This window comes from Cherax quadricarinatus, unplaced genomic scaffold (assembly GCF_038502225.1).
Source record: "Cherax quadricarinatus isolate ZL_2023a unplaced genomic scaffold, ASM3850222v1 Contig2774, whole genome shotgun sequence".
Taxonomy (NCBI): domain Eukaryota; kingdom Metazoa; phylum Arthropoda; class Malacostraca; order Decapoda; family Parastacidae; genus Cherax; species Cherax quadricarinatus.
The window spans coordinates 4,277-21,751 of NW_027197800.1; the positions used below are offsets into that span (position 1 = coordinate 4,277).

Below are 17,475 nucleotides of genomic sequence, written 5' to 3' on the forward strand. Positions count from 1 at the left end.
CCGCACCCCGATTTTTTTTTCCGATTTTTTTTCAAACTTTTTTTTGAATTTTCTTGTGCTCTCCTCGGATCAAATTTTTGAGGTTCCCCTTCCCACTTAAACCCCCATCCCAAATTTTTTTGAATTTCATTTTCTTATGATCTCCTCGGATCAAGTTTTTTGGATTCCCCCCTCTGGGGGTAAGCATTCAAAATGGACTCCCACTGTCACCCCAAATTTTTTTTTTCTCGATAATACAAAGACTCCATCTCCTTCTCCTTCGATTTTTTTTTCTCGATAATACAAAGACTCCAATTCCTCGGATCAAATTTTTCTCGATAATACCAAGTCTCCATCTCCTTGGATCAAGGTTTTTTCGATAATACAAAGACTCCATCTCCTTGGATCAAGTTTTCTCGATAATACCAAGATTCCATCTCCTTGGATCAAGTTTTTTTGGATTCCCCCTCTGGGGGTAAGCATTCAAATGAACTCCTCCTATGGGGCATGGTACTTTCTCTTACTACAAGTCTAAACAAGTGTGACGTCACCCCACCTGTGTTTACACGGCAGTCAGTGACGTCACGTGATGACCTCACACATACAGGCTGAATCTTGTCGACTTCCCCCTATGTCAGTGACGTCACGTGATGACCCCACACGCACAGGCTGAATCTTGTCGACTTCCCCTATACATTTCATATACAACATAGGGAAAACATTTTCACTCTTAACCCAGGATAACCCAAATATTTTCACATTTCAGGATAACACTAATACACAATATTTTCATTATTTATTTATTATACAACCATTACATTTCATATACATTTCTGGTAATACAACATGGGAATCACTCTATTCTCCTACGTTTAGATGGTGGAATATCAGGGTGTCCATAAGCCAAGGATTCATTAGTATTCAAATGATACCTTTTATCATCAAAGGCTGACAAGCCTCTCTTGTTAATTCTTACTGTACATATTTCACCTTTTACGTTACTTATAGACTTACACGTGAATAATTCTCTATCTACATTTGTTAAAACATTCTTATATCTTGCATGAGTTAATAATGGCATAAAATGTGAAGGGATACCCTTGGCTCTGCTGACAGTAGTTGATCTTCCAGCAATCTTTACAGAATACATTTTAGCTTTCAGTGCTATCAACTCACTAATATGTTTATCACACATTTCAGATTTCAATAACCCCAGCTCACCTTTTCTACTATTATCATATAAGGGATGATCAGGACTGAAATTTGAAAAATCCATATATCCTAACAAAGGTTCACTTTTTAACTCGGTGTACAAATCTTTACATTTCAAGCTAAAAATATACGAGTCGGTATCGGTATACAGAAGTCTTACATCATCACCATAATGTTGTTTTAAAACTTTATACCAAAAATGATACAATTTCTTTTTAGCAATCTCAAGAATTTGAAAACCGAGATAAAGTGGTTGTTTAACTTCTAATTTCTCTTTGTTGAATGTACAAATCACTCTATCTTGATTCAAATGTGTGATATTTTTTAAGAAAGGATCTTTACTCGCTCTAACAAATGCTTTCTCATTATTGATATAACTATAATATTCAGCATACTTTGTAATATTCAACAATGATTTCCCATATATGGCGTTATTAGTTAATTTGAAAGCTTTTGACTTGATAGGACATCGTGTGGCTGTTCTCTGTGCAATATTAGTTGTTATGAAAGGTTCTAAAAATTTTGACTGAGTATATTCATATATGGTATGAACCTTTTCCACCTCTAACCCAAGTTCCAGTAATAACTGTAACAAATCTAGACTGATCAAATAATTTTTCTGAGGTAAATGACTGGCCACTAATTTCGCATTAGATTTGGGGATCTTTCTAGCTTCATTTTTCAATATAGATTCACAATAAGGAGATAACATCTCTTCTGATATATTCATGTGTGATAATATCAAAGGAAGTTCATCAGTGCGTCTAGCTACCTCAGGGGACATGGGCTTGGTATCACATTCTATCCAATATCCCTTTTGACCTTCACAGGAAACATTACTTAATCCCACATCGAGGAAAGCATTCTTCTCCTCATTCGATAATTTTCTGATACCATTCTGTGGAAGAGCTTCAACCATCGCACTAGCATACAAAGAATTAAAATCTAGATATAAAATATGAGTGCCCATTCCACTCTCAACATCAAAATTGGGATTAATTAAGGGATTATCTGCTTTAGAATACTGATTAATTGCACACGTAAACCCTCCTCTGAGATTCCTTTTAATCAAGTCATATAATTCATGGGAATATATCATATCTAATTTTACATTAGTTTTCAAGAGGAATGCATCCCAACTGAATGAAGGTAAACTTATATAATTACTAACATCTAGCTTATAAATATCTTTGAGTGTTTTACGCCACTCCATGAAGACATCGGCTAACAATCCAACATCTGTCTTGAGATATAACATCAAGTAATCTCCTAAAGTCTTACATTTACCCAAGTCAAACACTTTCAATGCATGATCATAATCTTCCTGGCTAATAGCACTATTTCTCAAAGAATTAAAAAAATGTTCTTTACTCGGTAATTTTGTTTCATCGAGTTTCTTTAAACTATCAATATAATCATAACACAAAACTTGTTTTCCTTTACATAATAAAGGTAAGACATCCTGAGGCACATCTTTCAGAATAGCCTCTGTATATTTCAGTGATTTACCTGCCTTGATATGTTGATCTGCTAAAGTGGAAAGAGATCCATTCAATAAAGACAGAGAATCTTGAAACCTAACCTTACCTATGTCTACTTTCAAGAATTTGAACCCTTGTTTCGAATGAAGTTTAATTTCATATTTATCAACCTGCAATTCCTTTAAAATTATTCCTAAATCATACGACATGTTATGACAAAAAAGTAATAATTTCTCACTCTTATCTTTACACTGCAAATTACAACGCCCACAATAGGCTCCAATATAATTATTGAAATTTAAAGTGTGGTCATGATGTTTACGTTTGTCTTGGGCATTTTTGAAGGTGTTACTACATAATTCACAAGTGATCTGAGAATCATGTCTCATCTTATCCTCCTCTGTCATATGGATTACATGATACTCTCTTCTAAACTTTATCTTAGTCCATTCACCACTAACATTTAAAATGAAATGATTAACAGCATCCTCCCCCTTATAACTCTTCATACACACTATTTCTCCTTTGCGATCAAATATAATATAACAATAGGCAATGGCTTTATGACGAGACTCAATTTTACCTGCCGGGAGAGTGGTGTCTAATGCACATTCGAAATCAAATACACCGATATATTCGCTGGAATGTGTATGACTAAAATTTTTAAAGTGTACTGTTGTTCCTTCCGGGAGGAATACGAGAATCTGATTGATTTTACATCCATCTTCGTGGATATCTAACTCTTCCTGTGTATTCAACTTCATCAAACAACTATGACAGTGCTTCTTTACACCATGATCCTTCATTATCGTTCTAACATACCCGTCAAAATCTTTGATTAAAACCAAATGACTTTCATTCAACAATAACGCACACATGATGTCCTTATATTTCTTATTCCCCTTACGACACATAGCCACAAATGTCCCACCTTGATCCTTTCTTAATTGATAAACATATAATGACACTTTATTTTCCTTCTCTAATATACCTAACTTATCACGTGTAATGGGAAAATCATCTATAGAAGATTTTGCATGATTAAGACATCCTTTCTTAGTATTAACTACTCTGTGAATATTTTTCCATGACATATTCTTTTTATGACATTGATAGGCAGCAAAAGCACGCAGTACACATAACCCATCATTAATCACTGGATTAAATACATATTGGCTCCCTCGCAGTTTCTTGGGATATGCCACATATGATCCTACTTGTACTCTGAATTCTACTTTAACGTATTCGATACTGAAAGATTCGATTTGATCTATGATCCAACCAGATCCTTCCTGATCTTGCAACTCTGTCTCGTATCTTTCTAATATCGTTCCCACCCATCGATCAAATACTTCAGAGATTTCCTCTTCACTTACTAACTCAAACGCTAAATTTATCACAAATTGTCCATTTTGATCATCACCCGATATGTTTTGACGTAATGTCCTTATAACTATAATCGGGTGGATTCTGAGCGACATTGCTAGAGGTGATCTATCATACATATCTCGCATCTGATCTATAAAATAATCCCTATAAGCATGTAAATACATTCTTAACTCCCTGTTGTAAGTTGAAGGAACACTATATTTCCTCACTGTATGCCTACCTCTAAAATTCTGGATGTATGTAATAATTTCTGGTCTCTCATCTTCACCTCCACTATTGTGTGCGACATTACTGTCAGACACGTCATGTGAGGTAGTTGCTCTCTCATCATCTTCATTAATGGGGACAGAAGTATCCACACCTCCCGCCGCACCTCCGCGTTGTGAGGTACCAACACTAGCAGATCTACCTGCACTCTCATCTTCATTCCCCGTCACACCTCCATGCTGTGCGTCATTACTCTCAGTTTGATTCACAACAGTACCAGGTGTATTTCCTGCAGAGGAAAAAAGTATATCCAATTCATAACCCAAAATATTTTTATATATTAAGATTTCAATGAATAGAACAAAATCTTTCACCCTTCTCAGTTTTTACATATTACGATTTAAGATTTTAATGAATGGAACAAAAATCTTTCTCGAGTGACTAACTCATTTTTACGATAAATATTTTTCACAACAAAAGTAAAAAGATCACAATTGGATACATACCTGTTTCTACAGCCTTCTTCCATAATACATCTATGCGTTCCCACTCATTCTTTAATTCTAACAACCTCTCATTGCGATGTACACCACCTTTCTTGATTTCCAACGATCGTCGCCTTCTAATCGACAATCTCCTCTTCACTAATGCTTCCAAGTAATTCGCGTATATTCTTTTCTTATCCTCTGTTAAGAATTTCACTTATTAACGCACTAACCCAGTAAAAATTTCACTCGTATGCTCCAACAACAAAAATTAACCCAAAACATTTTTTCCTCGTTATATCATTAAACTTGTTAAATAATATCTGTTTCACCACATATCAAGATTTTCTAAGTACAACTTACCTTTCTCCATGATGTGTGGTTCACCGTTGGAAGATGAGGTCAGCCAGGCTTGACGGATGGAAACACAATCCTCGCTCTGAGAGACTCCTTGACCTTATATGGGTCACCCCAAAGTATTGCGTCATGATTTTTGTACACCCCCCCCCTCCGACGACGCCATGAAATGCGGTTCACATCCAAGGTAGAAAATCACATAGTCATCTCCTTACCGAACACCTGCGTCAACTCAGGTCAGACAGACGCCATGAAATGCGGTTCACATCCAAGGTAGAAAATCACACGGCCATTACGTATCTCCTTACCGAACATCCGTGTCAATCGGTACCCTAAAGTAACTAATTTTGGTGAGGTAGTCCCGCTCCGCAACAGGAGGTTACTCCACATTAACTTAGCTGTTATATATCTTGAAAACCCATTAACACTTACAGTGTACAAGTCACCTCTCTATGGTAAACATAATCTCTCTCGACAGTACAATGAACTTGACAACATACACATCTGCTGACGTTGATATATTTCGTTATCCATCAAGGATTATCATTGCCGGTTATTCGAATAGTGGCAAATCTTATTTCACATCAAAATTATTAAAGTTATACCATGAGAAATTTCATAACATTATAATATGCGGGGTGACATCACATCCCTTAGAACAAGATTCAGAGATATCTCATAAATTAACATTAAGTAAAGATATTATCGACCCGCAGAATGTCATTGCATCACCTGATGAAAATACAATAATTATTGTTGATGATCTATTTTTAAAAGCTGGTAACAGTGAAATTATTCTCGAATGTTTTACTAAAGGTAGACATCATAATATAAGCATTATTCTGATTACTCAAAATATATTTCACGGAGGACGATATAGTCGTACCATGGCTTTAAACGCCACGCATTTTGCTTTATTTAAAATGAGGGATCTTGGACAAGTAGAGATTCTGGGGCGACAAGTTTTCGGTAAAAATAAAGAATTTGTAAATATATATAAATCTGCTATAAATCGATCACCCTTTGGTTATTTATTCATAGACCTTGCATTAAATACACCAGAAGCATTACAGTTGCGAACCAATGTGTTACGTCAGGATTCCTACGAAATTGTATACCAATGGAGCGAACAAAATTAATTGAAAAGGTTTATAGAGATCCTGGTTCTGTGGGATCATTGTCTGGTGTAAACTGTTTATATACAGCTGTAAAAAAGATTGATCCGTCCATAACCTTGAAAGAGATCAGAAATTTCTTAAATTCAGAAAGATCATATACTTTACATGTTCTTAAACCTAAGAAGTTTCCTCGTAGGAAAATAATTGCTCCCAAACCCAGAGTGATATTAACCTGTGATTTGGGTGATATGTCTAAATTATCCAGATATAATGATGGATATAAATACATTCTCGTGTGTATCGATGTTTTTTCAAGATATTTACAAGCAGTACTCATGAAAAAGAAAGACGGACCGAGCACTTTACATGCATTACAAAACATATTGGAGAATGAAAAGGCGAAGAATATATCGAGATTATTTACAGATAAAGGCAGGGAGTTTCTAAATAAACAGGTACAGAATTATCTCCAGAGTAAGCATATAAAGTTATATCATGTATTTTCGAATGAAACAAAAGCTTCCATTGCAGAGAGAGGCTTGCAAACGTTGAAACGTAAATTATACAAGTATATGACAAGTGCCAATACATTTAATTATTCAAAAGTGTTAAATGAATTGGTAGATGCGTATAATTCAACTCCACACTCGGGGATTGGTGGTAAAACCCCATTGCAAGTCCATGGTATTACGACATTGAATGATATAAGGAATCAGTTTCGCATAAATTATAAAAATGGAAGATCCAATAAGAAACGAATCAGTAAGAAATTGGCTGTTGGAGACACAACAAGAGTGACTCTTAGCAGATCATCCGCGTTTAACCGAGGGTTTCACACACAAAATACAGAGGAAATATTTAAAATATATAGAATTAATAATTCTCAACCTATAACAACATATCATTTGAAAGATTTGAAAGGTGAAAAGATTAAAGGAACATTTTATCGCGAAGAATTGACCCCAGTCATACCACCTCCAGAATATATTATCGACAGAGTATTGAAACGAAAAAAAATTGGTGGAATTACGCATTATTTGGTATCTTATAAAGGTTATGATTCCACTTTTAATTCGTGGGTCAAAGAAGGAGATTTGTTGAAGGTACAATGAAAAAATCATTATTAGAAAAATTTAAAGAATTAATTACATTACTTAATAGTCTCCCACGCAATCAACGGAAGAGTTTATTACAACAGTTTAAGAAAACACACATAAGTTGTATCAGTGAGATTTTCAAGAATTTGATCAAGAATAAAATACCATTAGACCCTAAAATATTTAAAAAGTACAAGAACGAGATTAGATCATTAGCTTGTAAGAAAATTGGTTTTCAGCGTAAAAAGAAATATTTGCTGAGTATCAGAGGTGGAAATCTTCTTAGTATTATATTACCTCTAGCAGTAGATATTATTTCAAGATTGTTTAATAAATCATGAAAGAATTTTATCTTGTACCAACTTCAGTTATGAAACGCAAACCTCTCGAGATAGTAAAATTGGGAGGTGATGAGAATTTAGAAGGAGGAGGTGGATGCTTGAAGCGTGGTGTTAAACGCAAGATTAAGCTCAGTCCCGTCAGGGAAGTCAACCCACCTGCTCTCACCTCGGTGAAACCTCAGAAAACCCCAGATTTGTCAAGATTCATGCACATAAGAGTGAGTGCGAGAAATATAGAATATGTGAAATCAATGTTGGTATTATTGCAAAGAAATCCTTTGGTGAGTTGGGATGAGAATGGTGACCTTCTTACCCCCATTACTGGACGTAATATTATTGAAATATTAAATGTTTTATCAGAAAACAATGTGAAATCAGCGAGAAGAATCGATTCTGATTACTTAACAGAAATAAAGCATTTATTAAATATAACAGGTATACATTTTGATTTTGTGAGGAATACAAAAGTGAGAAGACAATTATTACATAAAGGAGGCGGTGTATGGAGAGAGGAATCATCGTGGATAACATATTAGGTGAGTATATAAACTCTGTGATGATATGTTTTTACTCAGTGTGTGTTATAAGAGTGTGGAGATGGCTGAACGTCTTCTATACGTCTGTAGTGATTCCAGTCTTGATTTATTTCCCGCCAATACACCTTCGGCTTTCATTAATAAATTATATGACCCCATTATATTAGATAATAAAATTGATTATGAGGTTGCTCTGAAAAATATAATTTACCCCAAGACGCATTATATACCGCAAAAGAATTTGAAGATATGTATTAAATATGAGAAATCTACATTAAATAAATATATGCATAAAATTGATATGAGCAAAATTATTGGAGGTGATATGACAAGGATTTTAGAGGCAATAAATGAGGATATTAATGAAAATCTGCTAATAGCAGTTAAAAAGATAACGGGTATTATCATCCCCAAAAACTCAATTGTGTTCACATATCATCCAGGAATAAACAGAGTGGTTATTAACTTGAAAAAAAAAAATTATACTACCTTCTGATATTACTAGCGGTTATGTGGGGTTGGAATTTGATAAAGAAGGAAGCGATATGTTAGGGTTCTCAGGTAATGAAATTTTGTATGTCTTTACCAATAAAAAAGAGATTATTTTTAACGAGTCTGGTGTGAAGGCGGTAAACCCACCCGATCCTGAATCAGGTATTAATTATATGTTAATATATAGTGATTTGATTGATCCCATTAATTTTGGCGATCAGTTGGTATCTCTTTTGGGAGTAGTTGATATTAATACATTAAGATCTAATTATGACCCCACAATGTACAAACCACTTAATAAAAAGATAATTGATCAAGTGAGTATTAAGCTCGCTGATCAGAAAGGAAGGTTAATTCAATATAATGATAAGTGTTCTACTGTATGTGTACTACATTTAAGACCTATAAAACGAGAGTGAATGATCAAGTTGAGTTAATATTGAACGAACCGTCAAGATGAGAACCAGTTTCTCCCCTCCTTCAGTGGAATCATTCCTGAAACTCTTTGATACTTCGAGGGTGAAAGGGGCAGGTTTAGATGATATCATATTATATAAAGCTAGAGGGAGGGGCGGAGGATTATTGTCATTTCTCGGTGGGATGGCCAGAAAAGCAATACCATTCTTATTGAATACCTTTGCTCCGGGAGTATTACAATACGGACAAAATGTGTTGAACGATGTTAATAATGGTATTGCATTGAAAAATTCTGCGAGAAATAGAGGTGTAGAAACATTGAAGGTGTCGGACAGAAGTTATTATCCGGAGGAAGTAGAAAGATTGGTTTGAAACGATTGAAATTTAATAATAAAAGAAAGTGGAATATTTAATTAATTTTAGTTTATTGTTAACTGTCATATTGTTAGTATGTCGGCTGGTGCTCTATACGTTACACCAGGGGGGCTCAACGCCCCCGTCCCCAGTTATTCTCATTCCATAACTGATGGATTCCCAAAATTACCAGGACACGCCATTATTGAATCCTCAATAGCAGCTAGACGCACCTGTGAAGTATTACCAGTAAATCAGGGATCTGATAAATTTCTCGAATTTAGAATACAAAGTTCAGAAGGACATTTTTTAGATTTAACGAGTCTGGCCTTGGAAATGAACATAAATATAACAAAGGAGGATGGGAGTGCACTGGGAGACGGAGATAAGGTCATATTTGTGAACTCTATAAGTCAGACAATATTCAAATCTGTGTGTTTGTATCTCAATGAACAACTTATAGAATCGAATCCATTTTATTCATATACGGGTTATATTAAACTGCTTAAGCATTTATCCCCATCAAAATTAGATACATTGGGAAGAATAGCATTCTTTCGTAATAAAGACACAGCAAGTAGTACTATTACAACAGCTGATTTAGATGATATTAAGAAAGACGAAGGTAAATTATCGAATGGAGTGAATACTTGTTTCCCTTTGATGCTGGATGTGAGTAGTTTTCACGAATATATCCTGGATAGTGTCGAATGTCGATTGAGACTTGAATTGCATTCACCCGCATGGGCAATTATGACTCCATTAAGCGGAAAAACATATAAATATAATATTAATTCCATTAAATTATGGATCGATAAAGTTATTCCGTATACGAATGCATTAATTGCATTGAATTCAAGCATGAGGGTAAACCCGCAGGGGTGTGAATATCTGTTCAAGAAGACATTATTTAAATCATATATTCTGGCATCTAATCAAACACAATTGATCGCAGATAATCCTTGTGGACAAGTCATACCCGATAAGATATTTATTATATTAGTTGATATGAAGACATATGATGGAGGATATAATTTTAATCCATTATATTTTCAACATGAAGATTTGAATCATTTCGGGGTTACAATTAATTCAGAAATGATTCTTAATATTGACTGTAAGTTTCCTACACATGCGAGTAGGTTATATTACGCTACCTTGAAATATTGACTGTAAGTTTCCTACCCAATATATATATATATATATATATATATATATATATATATATATATATATATATATATATATATATATATATATATATATATATATATATATACATATATATATATATATATATATGTATATATATATGTCGTGCCGAATAGGCAGAACTTGCGATCTTGGCTTAAATAGCAACGCTCATCTTGCCATATAGGACAAGTGAAAATTTGTGTATGCAATAATTTCGCCAAAATCATTCTGAACCTAACGAAAAAAATATATTTCATTGTGTTTGTTTAGTATTAAATTATTGTAAACGTATTTAAAATATATTTAGTTGGGTTAGGCTAAAATAAATTGTTCTTGTTATAATAAGGTTAGGTAAGTTTTCTAAGATTCTTTTGGTGCAAAATTAAAAATTTTTACATTAACATTAATGAAAAAAATATATCTTTAAACGTATAAGAGAAAATTTCAGAAAGGACTTAATTTTAAATGAGTTCTTGCTAATTGACCAGTTTTACATATTCGGCACGACATATATATATATATATATATATATATATATATATATATATATATATATATATATATATATATATATATATATATATATATATATATATATATATATATATATATATATATATATATATTATATCTAGATATATATATGTCGTGCCGAATAGGCAGAACTTGCGATCTTGGCTTAAATAGCAACGTTCATCTTGCCATATAGGACAAGTGAAAATTTGTGTATGCAATAATTTCGCCAAAATCATTCTGAACCTAACGAAAAAAATATATTTCACTGTGTTTGTTTAGTATTAAATTATTGTAAACAAATCTAAAATATATTTAGTTGGGTTAGGCTAAAATAAATTGTTCTTGTTATAATAAGGTTAGGTAAGTTTTCTAAGATTCTTTTGGTGCAAAATTAAAATTTTTTACATTAACATTAATGAAAAAAATATATCTTTAAACGTATAAGAGAAAATTTTAGAAAGGACTTAATTTTAAATGAGTTCTTGCTAATTGACCAGTTTTACATATTCGGCACGACATATATATATATATATATATATATATATATATATATATATATATATATATATATATATATATATATACACACATATATATATATATATATATATATATATATTTTTTATTATCACACTGGCCGATTCCCACCAAGGCAGGGTGGCCCGAAAAAGAAAAACTTTCACCATCATTCACTCCATCACTGTCTTGCCAGAAGGGTGCTTTACACTACAGTTTTTAAACTGCAACATTAACACCCCTCCTTCAGAGTGCAGGCACTGTACTTCCCATCTCCAGGACTCAAGTCCGGCCTGCCGGTTTCCCTGAACCCCTTCATAAATGTTACTTTGCTCACACTCCAACAGCACGTCAAGTATTAAAAACCATTTGTCTCCATTCACTCCTATCAAACACGCTCACGCATGCCTGCTGGAAGTCCAAGCCCCTCGCACACAAAACCTCCTTTACCCCCTCCCTCCAACCTTTCCTAGGCCGACCCCTACCCCGCCTTCCTTCCACTACAGACTGATACACTCTTGAAGTCATTCTGTTTCGCTCCATTCTCTCTACATGTCCGAACCACCTCAACAACCCTTCCTCAGCCCTCTGGACAACAGTTTTGGTAATCCCGCACCTCCTCCTAACTTCCAAACTACGAATTCTCTGCATTATATTCACACCACACATTGCCCTCAGACATGACATCTCCACTGCCTCCAGCCTTCTCCTCGCTGCAACATTCATCACCCATGCTTCACACCCATATAAGAGCGTTGGTAAAACTATACTCTCATACATTCCCCTCTTTGCCTCCAAGGACAAAGTTCTTTGTCTCCACAGACTCCTAAGTGCACCACTCACCCTTTTCCCCTCATCAATTCTATGATTCACCTCATCTTTCATAGACCCATCCGCTGACACGTCCACTCCCAAATATCTGAATACATTCACCTCCTCCATACTCTCTCCCTCCAATCTGATATCCAATCTTTCATCACCTAATCTTTTTGTTATCCTCATAACCTTACTCTTTCCTGTATTCACTTTTAATTTTCTTCTTTTGCACACCCTACCAAATTCATCCACCAATCTCTGCAACTTCTCTTCAGAATCTCCCAAGAGCACAGTGTCATCAGCAAAGAGCAACTGTGACAACTCCCACTTTATGTGTGATTCTTTATCTTTTAACTCCACGCCTCTTGCCAAGACCCTCGCATTTACTTCTCTTACAACCCCATCTATAAATATATTAAACAACCACGGTGACATCACACATCCTTGTCTAAGGCCTACTTTTACTGGGAAATAATTTCCCTCTTTCCTACATACTCTAACTTGAGCCTCACTATCCTCGTAAAAACTCTTCACTGCTTTCAGTAACCTACCTCCTACACCATACACCTGCAACATCTGCCACATTGCCCCCCTATCCACCCTGTCATACGCCTTTTCCAAATCCATAAATGCCACAAAGACCTCTTTAGCCTTATCTAAATACTGTTCACTTATATGTTTCACTGTAAACACCTGGTCCACACACCCCCTACCTTTCCTAAAGCCTCCTTGTTCATCTGCTATCCTATTCTCCGTCTTACTCTTAATTCTTTCAATAATAACTCTACCATACACTTTACCAGGTATACTCAACAGACTTATCCCCCTATAATTTTTGCACTCTCTTTTGTCCCCTTTGCCTTTATACAAAGGAACTATGCATGCTCTCTGCCAATCCCTAGGTACCTTACCCTCTTCCATACATTTATTAAATAATTGCACCAACCACTCCAAAACTATATCCCCACCTGCTTTTAACATTTCTATCTTTATCCCATCAATCCCGGCTGCCTTACCCCCTTTCATTTTACCTACTGCCTCACGAACTTCCCCCACACTCACAACTGGCTCTTCCTCACTCCTACAAGATGTTATTCCTCCTTGCCCTATACACGAAATCACAGCTTCCCTATCTTCATCAACATTTAACAATTCCTCAAAATATTCCCTCCATCTTCCCAATACCTCTAACTCTCCATTTAATAACTCTCCTCTCCTATTTTTAACTGACAAATCCATTTGTTCTCTAGGCTTCCTTAACTTGTTAATCTCACTCCAAAACTTTTTCTTATTTTCAACAAAATTTGTTGATAACATCTCACCCACTCTCTCATTTGCTCTCTTTTTACATTGCTTCACCACTCTCTTAACCTCTCTCTTTTTCTCCATATACTCTTCCCTCCTTGCATCACTTCTACTTTGTAAAAACTTCTCATATGCTAACTTTTTCTCCCTTACTACTCTCTTTACATCATCATTCCACCAATCGCTCCTCTTCCCTCCTGCACCCACTTTCCTGTAACCACAAACTTCTGCTGAACACTCTAACACTACATTTTTAAACCTACCCCATACCTCTTCGACCCCATTGCCTATGCTCTCATTAGCCCATCTATCCTCCAATAGCTGTTTATATCTTACCCTAACTGCCTCCTCTTTTAGTTTATAAACCTTCACCTCTCTCTTCCCTGATGCTTCTATTCTCCTTGTATCCCATCTACCTTTTACTCTCAGTGTAGCTACAACTAGAAAGTGATCTGATATATCTGTGGCCCCTCTATAAACATGTACATCCTGAAGTCTACTCAACAGTCTTTTATCTACCAATACATAATCCAACAAACTACTGTCATTTCGCCCTACATCATATCTTGTATACTTATTTATCCTCTTTTTCTTAAAATATGTATTACCTATAACTAAACCCCTTTCTATACAAAGTTCAATCAAAGGGCTCCCATTATCATTTACACCTGGCACCCCAAACTTACCTACCACACCCTCTCTAAAAGTTTCTCCTACTTTAGCATTCAGGTCCCCTACCACAATTACTCTCTCACTTGGTTCAAAGATATATATATATATATATATATATATATATATATATATATATATATATATATATATATATATATATATATATATATATATATGTCGTGCCGAATATGTAAAACTGGTCAATTAGCAAGAACTCATTTAAAATTAAGTCCTTTCTAAAATTTTCTCTTATACGTTTAAAGATATATTTTTTTCATTAATGTTCATATATATATATATATTTATATATATATATATATATATATATATATATATATATATATATATATATATATATATATATATATATATATATATATATATATATATATATATATATATATATATATATATATAATGTCGTGCCGAATAGGCAGAACTTGCGATCTTGGCTTAAATAGCAACGCTCATCTTGCCATATAGGACAAGTGAAAATTTGTGTATGCAATAATTTCGCCAAAATCATTCTGAACCTAACGAAAAAAATATATTTGATTGTGTTTGTTTAGTACTAAATTATTGTAAACGTATTTAAAATATATTTAGTTGGGTTAGGCTAAAATAAATTGCTCTTGTTATAATAAGGTTAGGTAAGTTTTCTAAGATTCTTTTGGTGCAAAATTAAAATTTTTTACATTAACATTAATGAAAAAAATATATCTTTAAACGTATAAGAGAAAATTTCAGAAAGGACTTAATTTTAAATGAGTTCTTGCTAATTGACCAGTTTTACATATTCGGCACGACATATATATATATATATATATATATATATATATATATATATATATATATATATATATATATATATATATATATATATATATATATATAGTTCCAACACCTCTGTCCCCACTGTGGAACCATTGATTGTGGAAGACTCAGACATTTACAAAGCAATAATGTCGTTCCCATCTGGCTCTGCTGGGGGTTACACTGGAATAAGGCCACAGCATTTAAAGGTTATTGGGGAAATTGCAGAGACACAGCTTTCAGAGATCACAAGGTTCGTCAACAATTCCTTGGCTGGTCTGATTCCTGATGAAATTAGACCATTCATTTTTGGTGCAACACTTTATGCACTTAAAAAGAAGGATGGAGGAATTCGGCCAATTGCAGTAGGCAACACGTTACGCCGCCTCGTATCCAAAGCTGCTGTCCGAAGTATTCGTGCACAGGCAGCCATGATGTTTCAACAAAACCAGCTTGGTTTTGGGGTCTCTCAAGGAATTGAAGCAGCGGTTCATGCAACAAGGGCGTATATCAACAACCTGCATGAGGACAATGCAGTGGTAAAATTAGATTTCAAGAATGCATTCAATATCCTGAAAAGAGACGTGGTATTAGCAGCAGTACAATAACATTTCCCTGGTCTCTTCCCTTTTGTTGCAGCTGGGTATAATAGGAATCAATGCTTCTCTTTGGAAAGCATGAAATCACGTCATCGGAGGGTGTCCAACAAGGAGATCCTCTTGCATCATTTCTCTTCTGTATAGTAGTTAGGGAAATCACAGTCAGACTGACCAGCGAGCTAAACATCTGGTTCCTAGATGATGGCACACTAGCAGGTACAAAGGAGTCCCTCCTACATGATCTTACACAGGTAATGACACGGGGACAGGAAATGGGTCTCATCCTGAATCCATCCAAATGTGAAATCATCTCAGTCAATCAACAAGTGATAAATGCAGTGAGATCAAAACTACCAGGAGCAGCAGTCATTGCCCCCACAAAGTGTCTTGCTAGGAGCACCTCTGGGAAGCAATGCCATTGACACAATTCTCAGGAAGAAATTGGATGAGTTAAGGAGAATGGAACAACGAATAGGCAATCTGGACACCCACGATGTACCTTCTTGTACCTTCTCACAAAGTGCTTGAGTCTGCCCAGGTTGACATATTTCCTAAGATGTGCACCTTCATATGATAACCCTATGCTGCAAGAATATGACAGTATCCTGAGGCAGATTTTACGACGGGCAGTGGAACCAAGCTACACTTCCAGTCAGACTAGGAGGCATTGGTGTCCGCAAGTCATCACAGATTGCGCTACCTGCTTTTCTGTCCTCATGTATTGCATCCAGAGGGCTTGTCCCTGAACATTTTAGGGACAAGACTGGAGTCCAGGACCAAAAGTTCATTGACGGAGCCATGATCTGGGATAATCTAACGGGCTCTGAAACCAGACCTGCTCCCCCAATAACTACAAACAATCGCACTGGGATGGTCCAGTAGTGGAAAATATAGCCTCAACAATGCTTCAGAGTGTGTCAGGGAAGGACAGAGCCCGCCTCCTGGCAGTGGATTTTCTCTTGGCTGTTCCCAACTCCAAGCCCTGGCACACGCCTCGACCCACAGACCATCCGCATAGATGTTGCCCTTCGACTTGCCGCCCCTATTTTCGCCGAACACAAGTGTATTTGTGACAGTGAAGCAACAGACCGATTCGGGTACCATGGTCTTGTGTGCCGTAAATCAGAGGGAAACATTGCAAGACATGAGGTTAATAACATTATCAAGAGGAGCCTCGCAACAACCGGATGCCCAGCAGTAAGGGAGGCACCCCAGCTATGCAGATCTGATGGCAGCCAGAAGCGTTCAGATGGTATCACCCTTCAAGCCTGGACAGATGGGAAGCAGGTGGTGTGGGACTATACATGTGCATCTACCTTGGCTGATACCTATCTCCAATACACTAGGGAGGAAGGAGGGTCAGCTGCCAGCTTCAGGGATTCCCAAAAGTCTAGAAAATATGGAGAACTTGCCCATCATTATATGTGTGTTCCCATAGGCTCAGAGACCCTTGGCTCATGGGGAAAGAATGCATCTAAATTCCTATATATATATATATATATATATATATATATATATATATATATATATATATATATATATATATATATATATATATATATATATATATATATATATA

At 35.4% G+C, this 17,475-nt stretch overlaps 1 protein-coding gene across 1 annotated transcript; it reads right to left on the reverse strand.

Moving 5' to 3' along the window:
- Window positions 1-765: 765 nt before the first annotated feature.
- On the reverse strand, window positions 766-6,085 carry LOC138851913 (uncharacterized). The gene is made up of 3 exons (XM_070081448.1): window positions 5,117-6,085; window positions 4,775-4,954; window positions 766-4,557 (listed from the first exon to the last, which is right to left on the reverse strand). The coding sequence occupies exons 1-3, from the start codon at window positions 5,124-5,126 to the stop codon at window positions 833-835; spliced, it is 3,915 nt and encodes a 1,304-aa protein (XP_069937549.1). The 5' UTR covers window positions 5,127-6,085; the 3' UTR covers window positions 766-832.
- Window positions 6,086-17,475: the final 11,390 nt, after the last annotated feature.